Below are 19,817 nucleotides of genomic sequence, written 5' to 3'. Positions count from 1 at the left end.
TTGACCAAACCTAATTGGAAGATCAATATTTTGGCAGATGGCATCTGTACTTTGCGAGAACATAAGGTTTCCATTTCCCGTACAATATCATCGGGATTAATTGGAATTATCCGTTCTGTTTCTTTCCATGACCTTTTTGGGCTCCCTTCCAAAGACTCGGAATCTGTCATCCTGTAAAGTTAAATCAGATTCCATTATCCTGAGATGCCCTTATTCTCCTTCTCGCAAGCCGTACAATCATACATACTCAAAGTCACCCACATCTCCCTTCTATCATTTACACAGCGCTCATAAAACATATCCTTACATTTATCACAGTGTATCCTACATTTAATCTCTGTTTGTGAGGAAGTCATATAACAATTAAACGTCTTCAGGTTTTTATTTTAAATAATTCTGAACACCTAATTGCAACTCAATACACTTCGCTTTTAATCATATAGCGTTATCAATAGCGTCTGCAGCAATATAAATTCTAGTTATATAAGTTCATTTATAATAAACTTTCTGTAAAATAATTTATCATGATTCCTTATATCATGCTTGGTAATCTTGAACTTATTATAAGTGCTTTCAGTGCTTTGATTTGTTTAATGTTATTTTCTACAGTTCTCCCCCTTTTTATTAATTTAGACATTTATTATGGGTGAATGTTTTGAATAAAGTGTTGCTCTAGAAGTGGTGTTTATGCTTTTATTCGTTGGACATTCAATGTTGAGAAAACATGTACTGTTGATAGTGTTTCTCTTGAAGTGGTATATGCGTTTTATTTGTTGGACATTGTTGTTTAAACATAAACTGTTGATAAAACATTAAACTGAACTGTTGAGTGTTGTATTCATGAAATATCAATATTGCACTTGAGATAAAACTACTACCAACAACCCGTTCTAGCTTTCCACAATAAGCTTTCCTTGCAACTTTATTTTAACCCTAACCTGATGATGTTCAGGACAATCTGATTGGAAATGCCCCATTCGTGCATATTGAAAACATCGTTTACTTGCTGGAATTGAGTGTAACATCAGTACCTTTGATTTTACTCATTCCCAGTTCAAATAATCTAGTCCAATATGTCTGGACACCCCGATTTCAAGTATCTTACTCTGGGACATTTGAGCGACCGCAGCTACGCTTTTCTCTGCGGACACCTTCGTTATGGGTTTAGACCCTTGGCACAAGCAAGTCATTTTGTCCATTACTTGTGCCACAGTAACTGGCCTCTCTCTTATGACACGTTCATCACATGTTTTATCTTGGGTTATTTCCTTGTACCTAGACTGATGTGATAGTTTGTCTCCCGTGGACTTTGTGTCTAGGCCATTACTCTCCGAAAGTCGGAATTTACTTTCGCCAGCTCCTAATCGACACAATTCATCACATTGGGACCCTCCTTCCCAGATATTACCCTTTGTTATTTGGGAGTCACTTTCTATAGACCCAGAACTAACCAAATCATCGAACTGGGACCTTCTTTCCCGGACATTACCATATGTGGGTCGGGAGTCACTCTCTACAGCCCCAGAACTACCCAAATCATCAAAATGGGACCTTCTTTCCCGGACATTGCCATTTGTTGGTCGGGAGTTACTTTCTCTATCCCCACATCTACCCAAATTGTCAAAGTGGGGCCCTCTATCTAAATCGTCCAATCTAGCCTGGGCATCACTTATACAAGTACTTTCTCCACTACCCCTTAACATACCCGAAATCGGGTTCTGAATTTTACTCTGAAGTATTTCCCCATGAACACTGCTTAAGTTATTAAGTTCATAATTCATAACCCCAATACTTTTTCCACTATCCCTTAACGTACCCGTAATCGTGTTCTGAAATTTACTTTGAGGTATTTTCTCATGTACACTGCTCAAGTTATTTGGTTCATTATTCCTAACCCCATTCTAACTCCATACCCTGGCTGATAACCTATGTAACCTGGGCACATGCCATTTATTTCCAGACCTTGGTGCATTTGTGAGTGCATCATGTATGGATTCATGGCATATGGATACATCCAAGGCGGCATCATAGTCGGAAATGAACCCATTTGATATGGATTGGGTGGTTGAAATGGTAGATGGGATTGGTACGCACATGTTGGTTGCATTGATGGATACACTAGTGGTAGTGTACCAACAAGAGGAACTGAATATGCCATGAGTCCCTTGATGCGTTTCCTACAGTTTAATAATTAGAACTTTGTGGCTTTGAACTTTTGTGCCTCCCTTACTTTTTCAATTGCTTCATTCATAGTTCTCTAATTTAATACATCCCTAAACATCTCCCCCTTTTCACCAAATTAAACCTTATCCTAAAATTCTTAGTTGTATTTAAACCTTTGGCTATTTTCTTTTCATCTCATTACTTTCCAAATTACTTGGAATCTTTATTATAGATACGCTTGTAACGGATAGCAAACTTAAATCAGATGCTGATTTAAAGGATCAAATCCAAGTTCTTGGAATAAGTTTTTATTCCCAGAAGAAGATCAATACCTCAGTAATTTTTTATTAATCCAGTTCCAATATTTTGGAAATAATTAATGGATTGCACAACTGAACACTTTTTTATAGTTTTATTTTCTCAATAAATACAATATAATTCAGTTGATCTCAAAATATATATTATAGTTATGTCACAATTTCAAAATACCTGTGTTTCCTAAGAACTTAGGAACAATCCACTTCTCCTTGAAAAATATTCTTGTACTGCTAGACTGTTATGTTTGGTCTCAAACAGTCATAATTACCAAATAATTGGTAGATATAACAAGCACAATGCAAATGTATTTCTCCCCCAGTTTACACAATGCAATGACCAAGTAATTGGTAATTCAATATTTTAAAATTTTAATTATATCATAAAATTATCAATAATTTAGAATATCTATCCCAACACTGGAAATTTACTTAAACAATAATTGTATTGGACACTTGTTGGTTTGTTTACACAGTATATAATAGTATATAAGTAGTTATTGACAATGATTATGTCCCAACTTGAATCCTTTTTGACACCAAGTAGTATTTAGTGACAGTTATTTTATTTGACACCGAGTAGTATTGGGTAGCTATAGTTATATCCAAACCTTGGATTCTTAAAGCACCGAGTAGTATTCACTGACAATTGCTTGTAATTTGTCAGACATCCAATATCCAACAATTTGGATGTGATGTTTAGTTTAAACTTTAACTTACTTCACCGTCAAAAGTCAGCAACTGGCGCCCTCAGGTATAGGAGAGCTGAATATTCCCCAACATATGGCGATGAACACGCCACTTCCGGTCAATGAAACGTCACTTCCGGTTAACGTCGGAATGTAATATGCATGAAATACGCACTAATTCTACAAGATATGCATCAAAAATATGTTGGAAAACCATTTATAGTGCAACTCAAATAGATGAAAAGAAATATTCAACGGAAAATCTCCCGGCAAATTTCCAAATATCAAATTCTAAATTATGATATAAAAAGGCCAATAATTGGTCTATTTCAATTGCATGTTATACACAATTCATTAATCCAATGTATTTTCAACATTACACTAAACAGTTATTTCAATATTACAATTTGAAAATACAACGGAAGCCTGTTCCGATAAATTTCAAAGTGAAAGTATCAGAATATTAAATCCTGAAATAACTGACCAAAATATCAAAAGTTGGTCCAAATAAATTGCAATTCATAAATATAACATACATCCAATGTATTCTCAACATGCCATTGAGAAATAATTGCAATATAATGATTTGAAAATCTTGAAACACAAATTTTCAAGATGGCTGCCAACTACAAAATTGAGACTTTTTGGCAACAATTTAAACGCAGGTAAAATGTACCAGTTTAAGTCGCAGCGCCATTATTTTGATCCCGACATAATAACTAATATCCATTCAACACACCTGATAAAGATGAGCACTAGCGTCGAATCTACGTCTAGGATTGTGTGTACTATTATGTGGAGTGCTTGTTTGTCTATAATTGTACCAAATTTTAGAGATGTAGCATTATCTGTTAAAAAGTTACAGTGAAATATGTCGTCAAAAATGTCACAAGTGTAACGCTTTTTGTGTGACATTTTTAAATTACCCTTTGTGGAATTTGTTAATTAAAGTTTAAACTTTTTTGTATTGAAAAATGACTCAATGTAACTGAAAATTTGCTATAAACAGTTTTATACTTTCACTTATAATTCTTACTAGTTAAATTCATAACTAGCATGTTTTGATTCACACCTGTTGAATTTTCAATCATTCAGAATTTCAGAGTTCTCAAAGTACTGGAACTGCCTTGAAAAGTTATAAGGCACTATATAAAGAGACTATTTTTCTGATGAATAGCAATCTGTTGGCTTTGTAAAACAACTAGCATATTAACTCAAAACAAAGAGAATTTGTATCTAGTCTAGACTAACTAACATAACATAGGAATGTCACAAGTGTAACATTATGTGTTTTAAACATCATCATTTTTCCCATTCATGTGTTACAATGCATTTTTTTTTTCTTTTTTCTACTTCCAGGAAGTCCAAAAACAACATGTATAGAAAAAATGATCAAGTGGGGAAGTGAATGACTTCACTACCTGATCATAAGTGATGTCACAAGTATAACGCATTTTGAGCATGTGGCATATTTTTAGACATCCATAACTTCATTACTCTTCGTTGTGTTAAGTTAACGTGCAGGAACATTAAAATATATTTTAAGTATAGCATAGCCAAGTTTTGAGTGAGTACCATTTAAAATACATGATAATTTGTTTTTGTAGAAATGCAGAAGGGAACATTTTATTTTTAAAACTATTTAGTCAAGTTTTTTTAAAACTAAGTTTAATGATTGATAATTTACATGCTCAGAAATAAAGAAAATATGAAATAAATATGATTATAGAATATAATTATTTAAGTTTTGCAACAATGCAATGAAACGTTACACTTGTGACATAATATTCATCTCATCTTTTGACTTTTATGAATAATACTTTTGATTTACACAGGTAAACAGTAAAGAATAACAATTAAACATGCGACTGGTGGTCAAACTCCCTTTTAAAGGGAAAAACTTTAAGAATAAGGATAGGGATAGTAAAAGCAAGCCCTCTTCAAGCTCAAAAGAACGGGTAAAAAGGTACAGGGAGAAACTAAAATCAGATCGCAAACTTACGAAAAAGTTTGAAAAGTTGAAAAATAAGGAGAAGGCCGAGAATGAATTATATAGACAGAAGGTTAAAGAGCTAAGAAAAAAAAACCTCGAAATATGATGCGGAAATAAAAGCCAAAGCCAGATTAAGGCAGAAAAAGCACAGAAAGGCTGCTGCTCTTAAAACAGAAGCTGCTGAAAATGCAAGCATGTCATCAGTTAAGTTACTAAGGTCAAAATCAGCTGTGAAAGGGCAGACCAGAAACCAGAAAACAAGCAGAACGTGCAAGAAAAACTTTACCAAAAGAATCTCATGCATGGGCTAGCACAAAAATTACAAAAGCATATGTCTAACATTAAAGCATTCAACATTTGACAGTCATTTTCTCCTTATCTACATGTAAAAAGGGCTGTCATATGTTGAACGCTTTAATGTTAGACATATGCTTTTGTAATTTTTGTTAGTTTAAAGTTGAATGGTTATGTGTTATAATGCATTTTAATCAGTAATCATTACATACGTATGCTTGGTATAATGATAATTTATGAAAGCTTCTTTATTTAAAGAAATTACTTTAAGCACTATTGTTGTCACAAGTGTAACAATTTCTAGGAAATATATAAATTTTTAAAACATGCATAATATACTAAATACTTAACATACTTATATGAATTTTGATATATGTCTTAAGAATACCCTAAATATTAAGTAAATACATTCTTGTCACTGTAAGATACTTAATTTGTCAACAACAAAAACATTTTGATGTATTATATGAATATTTAAGATTCAAATTTGAGAAAAAATCTTGAGAATTTTTTTTTCTCAAGTTATTACATTAATGATACATCACAAAAGTGTATCTATATGTCCATCATTGGATACAGAACAGTAACCAATGATTCTTAAGACTGATTATGTTTATTATCAAGTCAAAATCTGCCATATTAATTGAAAAAATGTAATGAAATATTGATTAAAATGTGAATTTTATACCATAGTCCTGTGTTTTGTCCATTAACCAATTCAAATTTCATGAAATTTGAAGTCCGGCGATCGCAAAATGTTATAGTTAACATGTATAAAACATGTTTGAAATTTGACCCCCTATGTCACACTTTGGCTTTCTTTTTTTTGCGACCTGTCCGTATATTGCATGACTTCGTATTGGTGCGAGTTTGTGTTGGTACGACTTCTGTTAGCAAACATGTAGCCCTCTGAAAAATAAACTACAATATGATTTGAATAGTTTTTCAAGACCACAGGCATCTGAATCATTGTTTGTCACTAAAATGTTGTTTTAAACCATTTTGGGTACATACAATGAGATAAACAACACATCTGAAGAGATTTAATGTCTCTGATATACAAAAAAGAAACAAGGTATGTAACTCAAACTTACCCGATTTCACGGTGGAGTCCATTTTTATGCAAATTTCTCAACCAACATATTAACAATCCATTTTTAAATAAGTGACATGGAAAGAAGAGTCAATTACCTTTAAAATGGTGTGCGATATGTTGGTATAACTATAGTGTCTTTAGACAAACAAGCATAATACAATGTCCAATTCTCGTGTTTTTCTTTAGTCGGAAAGAGTACAGCAAATTCAAATCTTCAATTTTCCCCGTGTAAACAGTACTAAACACAGACCTATTGAAGTTATTTTATGCTTCAGTGTACATATAAATTAATTCCATTCTTTAATATCACAATAAGACTAACACCACAGTTTAAGAAACAACTGTATCTGTCTTCAAATTAAATCCACTTTAAAAATTTGTTTGAGGCGGACATTTTCCGGACAGCGCTCAGATGTTTCTGATCAACCTCCAAAGAAGAGTATTTGACCCATCCAAGCTAGTGTGGCTCACATTCAAGCCGGTATAAAGATGTTAAATGTACATGTCAATGTCATCATCTGGGCGCTTGTCAGTCAAATGGCTGGCTGCCTACGAAATTTAAAGAGGATTTAATTCAAAGACTGATACAGTTGTTTCTAACATTGTGGTGTTAGTCTTTTCGTGATATTATGGAATGGGCGAAGGCAAATACAGCTGACCGAAGACAAATAACTGGGCCAATATGAAATCACCTAATTAATAAGTATTTTATTAATTAACTATTACCATTTTGGTTAAAAACATTCTTATAACTTACCTTTAAGTTCACAGTGAAGCCGTATTTATCCCTTATTCATTCATGGTGTCTGCTTTTCTAGACTTGACTTTGCTGATTTTGACATGCATCCTTAGAGTGACATTGCACATACTTATGAATAAAGCACTGTACATTGTAAGGAAGCATGTCTTTTGGTCTTAAATTCGTAAATCATTTGCCAAACGTCAAATGTTTCACCTTCGTCGTCCATTTTGTCGGTGTACAAAATCGTAATAGTAGTAAAATCCACAAACGGGTTAAATACAACTGTAATATCAAACCGTACAAGGTGGTTCAATCATTCAATAGGTTCAAGTATTCCAAATAGGTTTATAAGAAGCACAAACTTTTCAAAACAGTCGATAAACTAAAAACAAAATGGCTACCTTTAAAAATAATTTCCGGCATATTTCTCATATAAGGCGAGTTTCGACAGCCAATGAAAATGGCCCATTTCTCAAATCCTATATTAGGCAAGTTTTTAAGCCAATCAAAACGGAGGAAACTCATATTAGACGAGTTTTGTTGATATTGGCCGAGTTCTGGCATATATTGTCTTCAATTGTCTGGTATTGGTACCGCAATTGTCTCTGTATCTCACCAAATACGTAATAGTTGATTAATAAAGATCTATATGTCCAAAATTTACTGTCGCTTATGCTCAGAAGTTGTATGTGAACTTATGTGATGTTAAACACTTATCTTTAACATACATGGTTGTTTTGCAGTCAGATTTATTGTTAATGTAGCAGAAGTCCAAAACAATATCATATTCAACGGCGTACATTTTGTTTAATTTCATCTTTATAAAAAAATCTCCAAATACGATTGAATGTTACCACTAGCCGGTTGAAAGCAAGATATGATATAATGTATATTTTTTATTTCTTTTAAAAAACAATCTAAGAGTCTAAATCAGTCTTTACCATGTATATCCGATAAAATACATAAAATTCAACTTAGAGTGACTTACTGTTATATATAACAGTTAAACAGTTTATAAATAGCAACAGCTTTCCAATTACAGCCAATATCTAATCAATTGATTGTAACCAATAATTGATTGTAAAATAGAATACTGTTTAAAACAAGGGGGCATAATTTAAAAAAAAAAGCAAAATATAATTATTATCAAAGTAGAAATTAATTTAAGTGATGATGTGCCGTATAAACATTTGCATTCACATATTCTAGTGGAGGCATAATTAATTATTTTGTTGCAGACAAAGTTTTTTTCTTGGCCAATTCTTACCTGATTTCTATCAAATGTTTTTTCATGAATAGGGCAATCTAAAGGAAAATATTGTCGCAGAATTGGGGAAAATACATACTCACATATTTTACATGTATAACAGGACATAACTTTGTTGACAGAAAGTTATAGTTCAGGCCCCAGCATAAGGTATTATTCAAAGAATAAGGAGAGCTATCCTAGTCACCCGAGCGTCGGCAGCAGCGTCGGCGTAACCACTTATGTTCTTTGGTATAACGTACATGTTTTGTTTACAATTAAAATTACTAGAAAGTTTTTATTTGCCGTCAGTGCAATTGGTAAACTCCTTGCTCTGTTAAATTATATTGAATTGTCCCCTGGTTTGAGAAAGCATATTAAGTGATTGAAGATTTTTGTTGTATATGATACGCTTGAAATATAGTGTGTTTTTCTTAACTAGGAGTTGAAAAGTGTTATAATATTGGTTGTCAGTGGGTGTGCTATAAAGAACTTCCAGTAAACGTGCCTCAAGTTTTATGAGACAAAACTGGTTGAAGTGCCTAGCTTAAATGAATTTTTATACCAGAGATATTTAAGAAATAGTTTTATATGTGTTGTTCAAGGGTAATAACTTGTCCTCAATTGGAGGTGTTTGTGCTAGAATTGTCCTCAGTTGGAGGTCATTCATACTGCACTGTATTCAGTAGTTTTTCTTCCATGGTAAATACCATAATGTATAGTCTTGTTTTGTTTTTGATGCTTTTGTCACTTTTCAGTGATGTGATGTTTTTGTATTGCAGCTGGACAGTGCCATGATGTGAATACTGATGATACTGATGATGTGGATGCTGATGATGTGGATGCCTCCGTTGATCAACCAGGGACTGAAATAGGTACACTTATCTTTCTTATAATATGAGATGAATTTGTGCCTAATATTTGAGCAAAATTGCAATATTGTTTTGTTTTATGATAAGCCTTAGAGTATAGTTTTTAGCTCGACTATTCGAAGAATTAGGAGTGCTATACTACTTACCCCAGCGTCAGCGTCCGGTTTGAAATTTTAGGGCAAGTTGGGATTTTTACTTAGAAGTCCAATACCCTTCATTCAATTAACTTAATATTTAACATAGTTGTTCATGACCATCACACAATGAGGTTAGATAACTCCATATTATCCTTTTTACAAATTATGACCCCTGATTGACTATTGAACTTCGGTTAAAGATTTAGGACAGGTAGTGATATTTATTAATAACTTCTATACCCTTTGTTCAATTGATTTAATACTTCACACAGTTGTTCAGGACCATCACCCAATGAGGTTACATAACTCCATTTTATCCTTAATACAAGTTATGGCCCCTGATTGACTTAGGTTAAAGTTTTAGGGCAGGTTAAAGTTGTAGGGCAAGTTGGGATTTTCACTTATTAGTCCAGTACCCTTCATTCAATTGACTTAATACTTTACACAATTGTTTAGGACCATCACACAATGAGGTTACATAACTCCATATTATCCTTAATACAAGTTATGGCCCCTGATTGACTTAGGTTAAAGTTTTAGGGCAGGTTAAAGTTAAAGGGCATGTTGAAACGTCCATACCTTCATCCAATGCCCTTAATACTTCGCATAATTATTGATGACCATCTTAGAACAAGGAACATAACTCCATTTTATCCCTTAATACAAATTACGGGAATGATTTTTTTCAATTTTTCTTTTTATATCCTTTGAAAGGCACATTTTTATATATATTCTTAACCACATTTCCATAAAGGGAAAACCAGTTATTCAAATGTCGACTTGCGTCATTGTTCGGGTGGCTGGTGGGAGGGCAGCGTCAAAGTCACCTTATGAATGGAATAATTTTAGCTAGGTTTGAAATAAATAATCCAAACTTGGTATATATGAAGAGTTTATAGAGACCTTTTTTGAGATTGTATTTTGGGCCCCTAGAGTTATGGTCTAGGTCAAGGTCACTGTTGCTAAAAATAGAAATATGCTAATAATGAATAACTCAAGTAAAGGTTGACATAGTGTGACCAAATTTAGTATATGGGACAAGTTTATGCAGAGCTTTCATGGATTGACTTCGCCCCCCTAGGGTCAATGTCACTGTTACTAAAAATAGATTACTGTGTAACCGAACCTCAACGAGTGGTAGTAAGCCGCACGGGCGGTTACAAGAACCCTCAGGTTCGACACAGGGCAAAGGCAGAGAGGTTGGGTGTGAAGAACAACTGAGATGTTTGCATTTTTTTATACAATCTATTCAAGAATTCAAGTTCATTAATTAAATTCAAATGGAAATAACACTGTAAAAACCAAAATAACTATGAAACTAATAAATGCCTTAGATATAGCTAGCTGCTCAGGCAAGCCATAATGCAACTTTAGGCTGTAAGTTTGAAACAATTCTGTCGAGTGTCAAAAATTGACAAACACAGTATAAAAAAATAAACTCATAATAATTATTTCTAACTATCAAAAATCAGAGAAATTTAACATCTCAGGTACAAGTATCAAGTTTTTAAATTGTAAAACCTATACGAAAAAATGTGAGTGGCCCACAGGGAATCCACGCACTACCTTAACAGAGCCCAGGAAAGTAAAAATGGTGAAGGTACCGTCAGAGGACAGATAACTTACTGAAACTAATTCAGTCGGTCTTTAAGTAGTAAGAAAAACCAATCCAAATAAAAGTAATGAACTTCTTTAGCACGGGAAAATGTAGTAACAGTTATGGTTGACATACTTTGACCAAACTTAATATGTAGGCAGAGTTTATAGAGGACTTCCATTGGATTGTGTCTGGGGCCAATCGAATCAAGGTCACTGCTACTAAAAATAAAAATATGCTTAGAACTGAATATCTCAAGTAAGGGTTGACATAGTGTGACCAAACTTGGTATATAGGACAAGTTTATGCAGAGCTTTCATGGATTGCCTTTCGGTCCCCTTGGGTCAAAGTCACTGTTACTAAAAATAGATTACTGTTTCAGTTATGGTTGACATACTTTGACCAAACTTAATATGTAGGAAGAGTTTATGGAGGACTTCCATTGGATTGTGTTTGGGGCCCATGGAATCAAGGTCACTGCTACTAAAAATAGAAATATGCTAAGTACTGAATATCTCAAGTAAGGGTTGACATAGTGTGACCAAACTTGGTATATAGTACAATATGCAGAGCTTTGATGGATTGCCTTTCGGCCCTCTTGGGTCAAAGTCACTGTTACTAAAAATAGATTACTGTTTCAGTTATGTTTGACATACTGTGACCAAACTTAATATGTAGGAAGAGTTTATGGAGGACTTCCATGGGATTGTGTTTGGGGCCCATGGCATCAAGGTCACTGCTACTAAAGATAGAAGAAAGCAGTTGAAACTGAATATCTTCTGCCAATCATTAAAAACCTGGTTTTGTCACATCCCGCTTCTTGTTCATTTTTTTAATTTGATTGTTTTATTGTGTTTGACAGGCACATATAACATTGTTATTGTTTTCACTTCTAAGTCAAAGCGGCGTAGTCAAGCGCGCTGTCTTACAACAGCTCTTGTTTCTTAACTAGAAGTTGCAGATTTTTTTTTATATTGGTTGTCAGTGGGTTTTCTTTAAAATACTTTCTTTAAACGTGCCTCCTGTCTAAAAGACTAAATCGTTTGAAGTGCCTAGAGTAAGATGATATTTGAAACAAGAGATATTTATGAAATAGGTTTATATGTGTTGTCCAAGGGTAATAACTTGTCATCAATTGGAGGTGTTTGTGCTAGAATTGTCCTCAGTTGGAGGTCATTCACACTGCACTGTATTCAGTAGTTTTTCTTCTATGGTAAATACCATAATGTATAGTCTTGTTCTGTTTTTGATGCTTTTGTCACTTTTCAGTTATGTGATGTTTTTGTATTGCAGCTGGACAGTGTCATGATGTGAATACTGTTGATACTGATTATGTGGATGCTGATGATGTGGATGTTGATAATGTTGATGGCTCCGTTGATCAACCAGGGACTGAAATAGGTACACTTATCGTTTTTATAATATAAGATAAATTGTCTCCCTAAATGGAGGTTGGTGTGTGTGTGTGTTTGAGCTGAATTATATCCTCTATTAAAAACACTACACCTTCAATATTTCATAACCAGTACTGCATTTCAAATAATAGGCATCAATGAAATTTGAAATACCTGAGATCTCAATACCGGCATGGTGTCTAATAAAAGTAACTGGCCTCCATTGGAGGTGATATTTTTAAAAAGTCCTCAGAAAGAGGTTTTGTTAATGTACATCAATTTCATTCAAATAATACTTGTCAAGAGACACCTGTTTCATTATTATAAATGGCATTAATTGTTAGCGTTAAGAAACATAGCAGACCTATTTGCGTATATAATATGTTTTTGTCTCCATAGGTCAACTCGAAGCAGTCGTAAATGCTTGGATTGGCACAAACCATGTAAGAATTATATTGAAATTTGTAAAAATTAGAAATTTCTATTCTTAAAGCAAATTTGATTTAAAAAGTGTTGTTTCTGTAAAGGAGTAAGTGCACTTTTGTGATCAGGCTTTTCTGTTGTCTTCCTTAGTGTACAATTAATTTTGTGTAACAACCATACTTGTAATCTTAAGAAAAACTTATTCAGTGTATAAATTAGCCAGAATGTGTGTCACGTTACTGATTAGTGTAAAAAGTTACAGTGAAAATATCTGATTGTATTTAACAGAAAGGCCTTGAATTGAATTTCTACATATCAAATAAAATCCTGAAGTCAAACATGTTTAACATTGACAACAATGTATATTATATAGCACTGTAAGACATGTTGCTCAGGTCAGTGCTACAGAAAAATGAGTTTGCTTACCGTGCCCATTTTATTGTAAAAATTCAGAAATCAAATAATATAAAGGTTATCAGTGAAAACACATCATCTTGAATACAGGTCATCTTTATATATTGACTTGCAGAGGTACTGTTGCTAATTCCTAGATAACTTCAATTGATAAAACATGTTTTAATATAGGATTATATGTTTTATGGTTATTTGTCCTATAGAGGACTGTCAAGAACACACTTTCATATTTTAGTGCTCAAAATAGATGAAAATATAGTGATTTTTTTGTCTATAAAATAGCCTGTATTTCTGTGTTTTAGGAAAAACCATCAGCCACAGTCAGAACACCTTGGAGCTAGGCTGAAGAAGACGTGGTAGAAAATGGCCTTAAAAAGTGTTTTAACTTAATACTCCACCTCCATTCTAAGTTAGAATGTCTTGAACTTATAAAGAAGTATCCAATTCTTGCCAAGCGATCAAGGACAATGGTGAAAGGGTACATTAGAACAAGGCAACTGGCCTTGCAATAGGCTCATCAAAAAGCAAACAATTTAACAAATAGATACTTTAAATTATAGAATACGGTAGACTAGAATGCATTTTGATTTAAGCTTTATATCTGAATACCATCAGTGATTGACATATTCTTTGGATATTGTTCTATTTTGTTGTTTTTTAACAATTAAAAATTTGAAATTGAATATGGTAATAACTTGTCCTCAATTGGAGGTGATTTTGCTAGAATTGTCCTTGATGTTTGTGGTCATTTACACTGCAGTGTATTCAATTGTTTTTTTTTGTTCCATGGTAAATAATGGTGTATGGTATTGTTTTGTATTGAATGCTTCTATCACTTCTCAGTGATGTGATGTTTTTCGTGTTGTTGGATAAATTGATGAAATGCAAATGAAATATCATCATGTATGAACATGTCAAACAAAAATGTATTAGCTTTCTTCTGTTTGCTATCAAAACGTTAAGTATTTGTTTGGTTGAATTGTATCTAGAGCCAATGAATGAAGATTTGTTTATTACTGAAATTTGATATGCATTAATTTTTGTAAAAGAAATTTTTTCAGAAAAAAGTATCTTGGTATTGTGATATGCCTTGGCACCTGTCAGGGCTGTGGGCATCATGCAGTCTTTAACCTAGGACAGTAACTAAATCACTTCATATTTAAATAAAACTTGGTTAAGATGTTGCCAGGGACTATATGCATGTGTACATCAAGGGGCATAACTCTGGCTTTAGTTTGTATTGAGTTATGCCTCATTTTCGAAGGAGTAAAATACAGACGAGCGCTGGTGTTCTCCTCATGGCGCTCTTGTTGACCTTGGCAAGATCAAGGTTCAATGTTGAAATAAGATATGCCTTGTAAGTTATTTTAACTAACAGGGGAAAGTCTGACAATCAAGTTTAGACTTGAATAGCTTTAATAGTGATTGTTGTGTAAAGTGGACTTTCAACATATTTTATCATATAAATAGAAGTATGAATTCTGCTCTTTGAAGCTAAAAATTATCTACTTTCCGGCTATTGATAATTATGTACTTATTTCACATATCCGAGCATGTTATGTATCCGAGGTTCTTTTGACATGTATTTGTATCCATTTGTCTACATTATACTGATTACTTAGTATTGATATATTCGTATTTAATACCTGTCTTGTAATGATCAGCTATATAAATATATCCATCTATCTGAAGTTTCTGTTAATTGACACTTAACTATTACAGTATTACAATCGGACCAATAAAATACTTCTGGAAACTTTACTGACTTGCTGACATTATCCTTGATGTATATGCAAAGAGATATCTGTGTCACATCCTTAAAGTGCAAAGGAGTCAGTTTAGTTTCACAAGATGATGCGTTGTTCGCATTACATTACAGTATTAGTCCCATGTAACACACTGGGTGATTCAGTTTTTTCAACGCAGTCGTTATCACACGCTGAAATAGCCATTGAAATTAAGGGCAGTTAGTATGACTATCTGTTTTACTTCCATATAAGAGTTACAATATGCAGAGGTGTTATTTTTTAGAAAAGAAACAGTGAGAAAGATTATACCAGCTTGACCTATAAACGCACCGACAACATTTCTGTTCTGTAGTACCGTACGAATTCGCTGGATTGATACCCGTCGGCGTCGCTTAATTAGGCATTTTCATGCATCAAAATGCAAAAATTATGGTCTGATCATATATTCAATGAATAGCAACAACAACATAATAAAAGCATTTCACAAATACATTTAAACACCCTTTCCAAGTTCCATCCATTTGAAGGCAGCCAGAGCCTGCTCGCCGAAGACAAAAAATATTTCAAGTAGCAAAGAGCCTCAACATTGCTTAACACTGGTGGATTGAATTTCGTTTATGGACCAGAACTAAGATACATGAATGGCTCCGTATGGTGGAAATTAACTGACGAGTCCGGATGAGAATGCCAAGATGGGACCCATATATAGCTGCTCATCTATATTAATTGGATACATAAAGGGAAACGAAGATCATTATTATATGAAAATATGTAAACATCGATACTATGTGAAAAAAGTTCATTATTAATTCATGAATCGGCTTCACATCTTTTGCCATGATATGCCCCAGATAGGTCCCATATGGGTCCCATATACTCGGCATTATCATATTATAGTAGGGCAGTGTTACATGGTAAGGCACGATGTTGTGGCGATGATACATAAATACACAAGGAACAGATATTTTTTCCGTATTTTCATTTTTTTATTACTTCTTAAATATAAACTTTTTGCAATTGTGTTTTTAGTAGCAATTAAGTCACATATAAGTCACATTTTATCGACGCGCGGATGATGAACGTGATTGAGTGAAAACAACAATGGTTAAACTCATCTTTAAAGAAAAGTTAAAGGTTCTTATTTAACTTTTAAAGCAACTTGTATTTATATTTTTAGTAATTTGATTTTAAACAAGTGAATTACTGATGACTTTCATGTAGAAGTATTGTTTGTGCTACGATTTTGTATTTTGTCATATAATTTCGCGATAATAGCCTGTGTGTTTCATTTATCGGTGTACTAAGATTTCCTTTGCTTAATGTTAAATCGAAGTTGATATAAATGTATAATTTTTAATACACATATGTTGAGGATTTAATTACCTTTAAAATTATGTGGCCATAAAAGTATTTCTATAGTATATGTCCGACACCTGACCTTTTTGTTGACATAGGGGTCGGCCATTTTGTTTTGTGACGTATGTACAATCAACCGGTGTATATGACATTTTGACCCATGTCACATGATCAGGTACTGAGCCGAACTTCTTGCTAAACTCTGACACAAACAAATAAATAACAACTACTGTATAAGGTTTGGGTGTATATTTGAGTGAGTTTTTTTTTAAAATAGCAACTAAATAAAGCATGCAGTAAAATATATTAAAATATATCAAGAGTATAACAAGATAACAACTGCAAACACTAAAACTGTTGAACATGTGGTTAAATATGGAACATATCAATATTTCTATCACAATAACAATGGTAATCATATGTTTATGGGGAGCAATGAGGGCACAGGAACTCACTATCCCTTCTCAAACACCTTACTGGCGTGCAGTACTTTAAATGTGTCCAATGACTACATTTGTCACATTGGCCCCAGTTAACAATGTCCAGCTGATAGGCACTGGTGGCAGGGCTGAAACTTTTACAAATGTAGCAAAGGTCCTCTTCAGGCACCTCCTCTGAATCTTCAGAATCAGATGATGATTGTGGACACTGACAGTTTAGACCAGACGTATTAGGGACAGGTTCAAAGATAATCCTCTTTGCTTTTTTTGGTGCTTGGGCATCAGTGACCAAATGTGGGGCATCTGACAGCAGTGTCTGTTTTGTTGGAGACAAAAGGTTTCCTTGAATTGTAGGAGGCGATTTTCTTTTTTTTTTGTTGAAGCTTGACTTATTGATGTTATCTTTCTTTTATTCAAGAAACTTTCTGATTTGGGAGGTGAGTTTTCTTTGTAAATTTCTGATGGTGCTGTTGCTGTTACGGGTATCTGAGACCGATTGATGGGATAAATTCCAGCCTTTTTGAATGAAGATATTAAATTCTGTGCTGTAACACCCTTGTTGTACGCCTTCCCCGATATGGCTGCATCATTGTACCGGTTTAGCTGCATCCCAGGATTCTTCCTCATGAATATTTGGCATTCCGAATAGTAAAAGCTTTTCAAAGGGCCAAAAACAGCCAACATCCAGAGATTGTGTTACATGTGACGTGTGGGGAGGCAGTACAAAAAATACAACATTGTGCTGCTGGCCCCAATTTGCAAGTGTTAAATTGACATGTGATTTATGGCCATCAAATAAAACAAGCACTAGACGATCTCTGGTGTTGACATGGTGAAGGAAGTGATTCTCAAGGTACTTGAGGAAGACTGAAGAGTTTGACCGTCCAGAATCGGACATTGTGCCAGCATGTCCTGGGGTGGCCCCATCTATCAGGTTTTCGTTCCATCTTTTCCCAGGGAAGACATAGTATGGGGGGACATGCACACCTGAAGCACTTCCACATCCTGTTAAGGTAACTGTCTGGCCTCTGTTGGAAGTTACTGTATTTGCCTTTTCTCCCTGCATGCAGAGGATCTTCCTTGGGGAATGCTCAGTCTGCAACCCACTTTCATCAATATTCCAAATAGATTCAGGGCTTTCATGAAGGTTGTGGGCCTTCAACACCTTGTCAAGCTCCTTGAAATAGTTATTTAGAACTTCTTCCGATGTGCACTTTGCCCGAATTACTGACAATTTCTGTGGTTTTGTCATTGTCACTTCTGGGTTTCTTTTTCTGAAACCATTAAACCAGGAAGGAGCAAGTGGTGAGTCCATCTCAATCTTTTTTTTTAAACTGATGGCATAATCTGTTGCCAGACTCATGAATTCTTGCCGTGAATAACCGTATCCAATCCTAGCCATATATGCTACATGTTCCACAGGCTGGCTTTCTTCATTCTTAGAAAACAAGGGCCCAGGACCAGCATATGGCAAGTCCCCAGTAGGCTGCTGTCCAAGTGTCCTGTCTCTTAGTGTAGATTCTGGAACCCCATACTCCCTACTGGCCTTGTACACTGACATTCCCTTTTCTTTAACATCACTGAATGCTCTGTTAAGTAGTGTAGCATCATATTGTCGCCTCTTTACTTTGTAAATAGTTGGAAACTGAAATTAACAATTCATTTCAAATTTAAAAAAACTGACCTATGAATAAAAAAATATTAAAAAACGTCAGAAGTTTAGTTAAGTAGATAACAATACCAAACATGGAGGTAACGTGACCGCGAATATGCACGTTGTTAAGAAGCACCTGTCAGTGACGTCAAATAGATGAAATCGGAAAATCCGATCTGGGTTTTGCGAGATTCTAGCAATAGTAATGGCTTACACTTAGAAAGTTGAATTAGAATATAGAAAAAATGTAATTACGTATATATTTTAATTTTTGGGGAATACTTACGCGTAGAAACGACATGTTCTTCAAATGTTTGCAGCTGACAGTTCTCTCGAATGAATATAAACAATCCGAAGTGCAGGTACCCATCACGTGATCGATATTCGGCATGTTTCGGATTACATCGATAGACGGTATACAAATTATAAAGTAAAGGCATTCAGGGTGGCATATGCCAAAACAAAACTATAAAACAACGGCAAATTAATGGTTCGTGCAGCTGTGGGGAACCTATTTACATATAGACATCCAAAGAGACTTTAACATATTCTTTTCTCTTGAATGGATTCTAACAATCATTAATCTTTTATCCAATTTAAAAGTGCACCAAGGATCGAGGCTGCACGAGGATATGAGCCAGGGTGAACAGCCTGCCACTGCTGCTAATGGTGATGATGATGGCCCTGTTACAGCCAAGACCAACACCCCCCCAACATTCCAGCTACCCGTTCATTATTCGATGCTCGGCAGAGCAGAATCCAAGAAGGTAAATAGAAAATTTTAATGGAATGTAAAATGGTTTTCATAATTGAACCTTGCATCTTTTTATTATTATAAACATTAACAAACAGCCAATCACATTATTGGTTAAATGGTTCACTGTGTATTACCTAAAGTGTCTTGTTTATTTTTTTTATTTTTGACAGAATGTTCTTTGTTCCAGATCGGGACACCTGGATCTTTGTGATTTTGGAAAACCAGCAAGAGCAACTGCGACATCATACGCAGCTCCTGCGTCTCATCCTGGCGAGAGGTTAAGCACAAGATGCAGTTCCGAGTGAGTTGCCAGAGGGTATATCTTTCCCCCTCAAAACTGTGGTGGATTTGGCAGCCTTCAAAGAGCGAAAGTCACAAGCGAATGCTGCAACATCCGTTGTAAGTTTCCGAAACTTAGTTGATCGATTTTTTTTCTTAGGTGCGCCAGTACATAATTATCTCCCTTATACCCTTTAGCATATTATGAA

At 34.4% G+C, this 19,817-nt stretch overlaps 1 protein-coding gene and 1 long non-coding RNA gene across 3 annotated transcripts; one reads left to right on the top strand and one right to left on the bottom strand.

Moving 5' to 3' along the window:
- Nucleotides 1-652: 652 nt before the first annotated feature.
- LOC128238568 (uncharacterized) lies at nucleotides 653-15,113 on the top strand. 2 transcript variants are annotated; one of them, XR_008261727.1, is made up of 5 exons: nucleotides 653-755; nucleotides 9,320-9,412; nucleotides 12,437-12,544; nucleotides 12,937-12,980; nucleotides 13,677-15,113. It is a non-coding gene; the product is annotated as an uncharacterized LOC128238568 (long non-coding RNA). The 2 variants fall into 2 exon arrangements; XR_008261728.1 differs by lacking the exon at nucleotides 653-755 and adding an exon at nucleotides 7,101-7,252.
- Nucleotides 15,114-17,504: 2,391 nt separating this feature from the next.
- LOC128237844 (uncharacterized) lies at nucleotides 17,505-18,479 on the bottom strand. The gene has a single exon (XM_052953424.1). The coding sequence runs from the start codon at nucleotides 18,477-18,479 to the stop codon at nucleotides 17,505-17,507; it is 975 nt and encodes a 324-aa protein (XP_052809384.1).
- Nucleotides 18,480-19,817: the final 1,338 nt, after the last annotated feature.

Source organism: Mya arenaria, chromosome 6, assembly GCF_026914265.1.
Source record: "Mya arenaria isolate MELC-2E11 chromosome 6, ASM2691426v1".
NCBI lineage: Eukaryota > Metazoa > Mollusca > Bivalvia > Myida > Myidae > Mya > Mya arenaria.
This window is presented reverse-complemented; position numbering and strand designations above follow the sequence as displayed.

Coding starts and splice junctions, on each gene's coding strand:
- LOC128237844 (XM_052953424.1), bottom strand. CDS start 18,479: ATGTCAGTGTACAAGGCCAGTAGGGAGTATGGGGTTCCAGAATCTACA.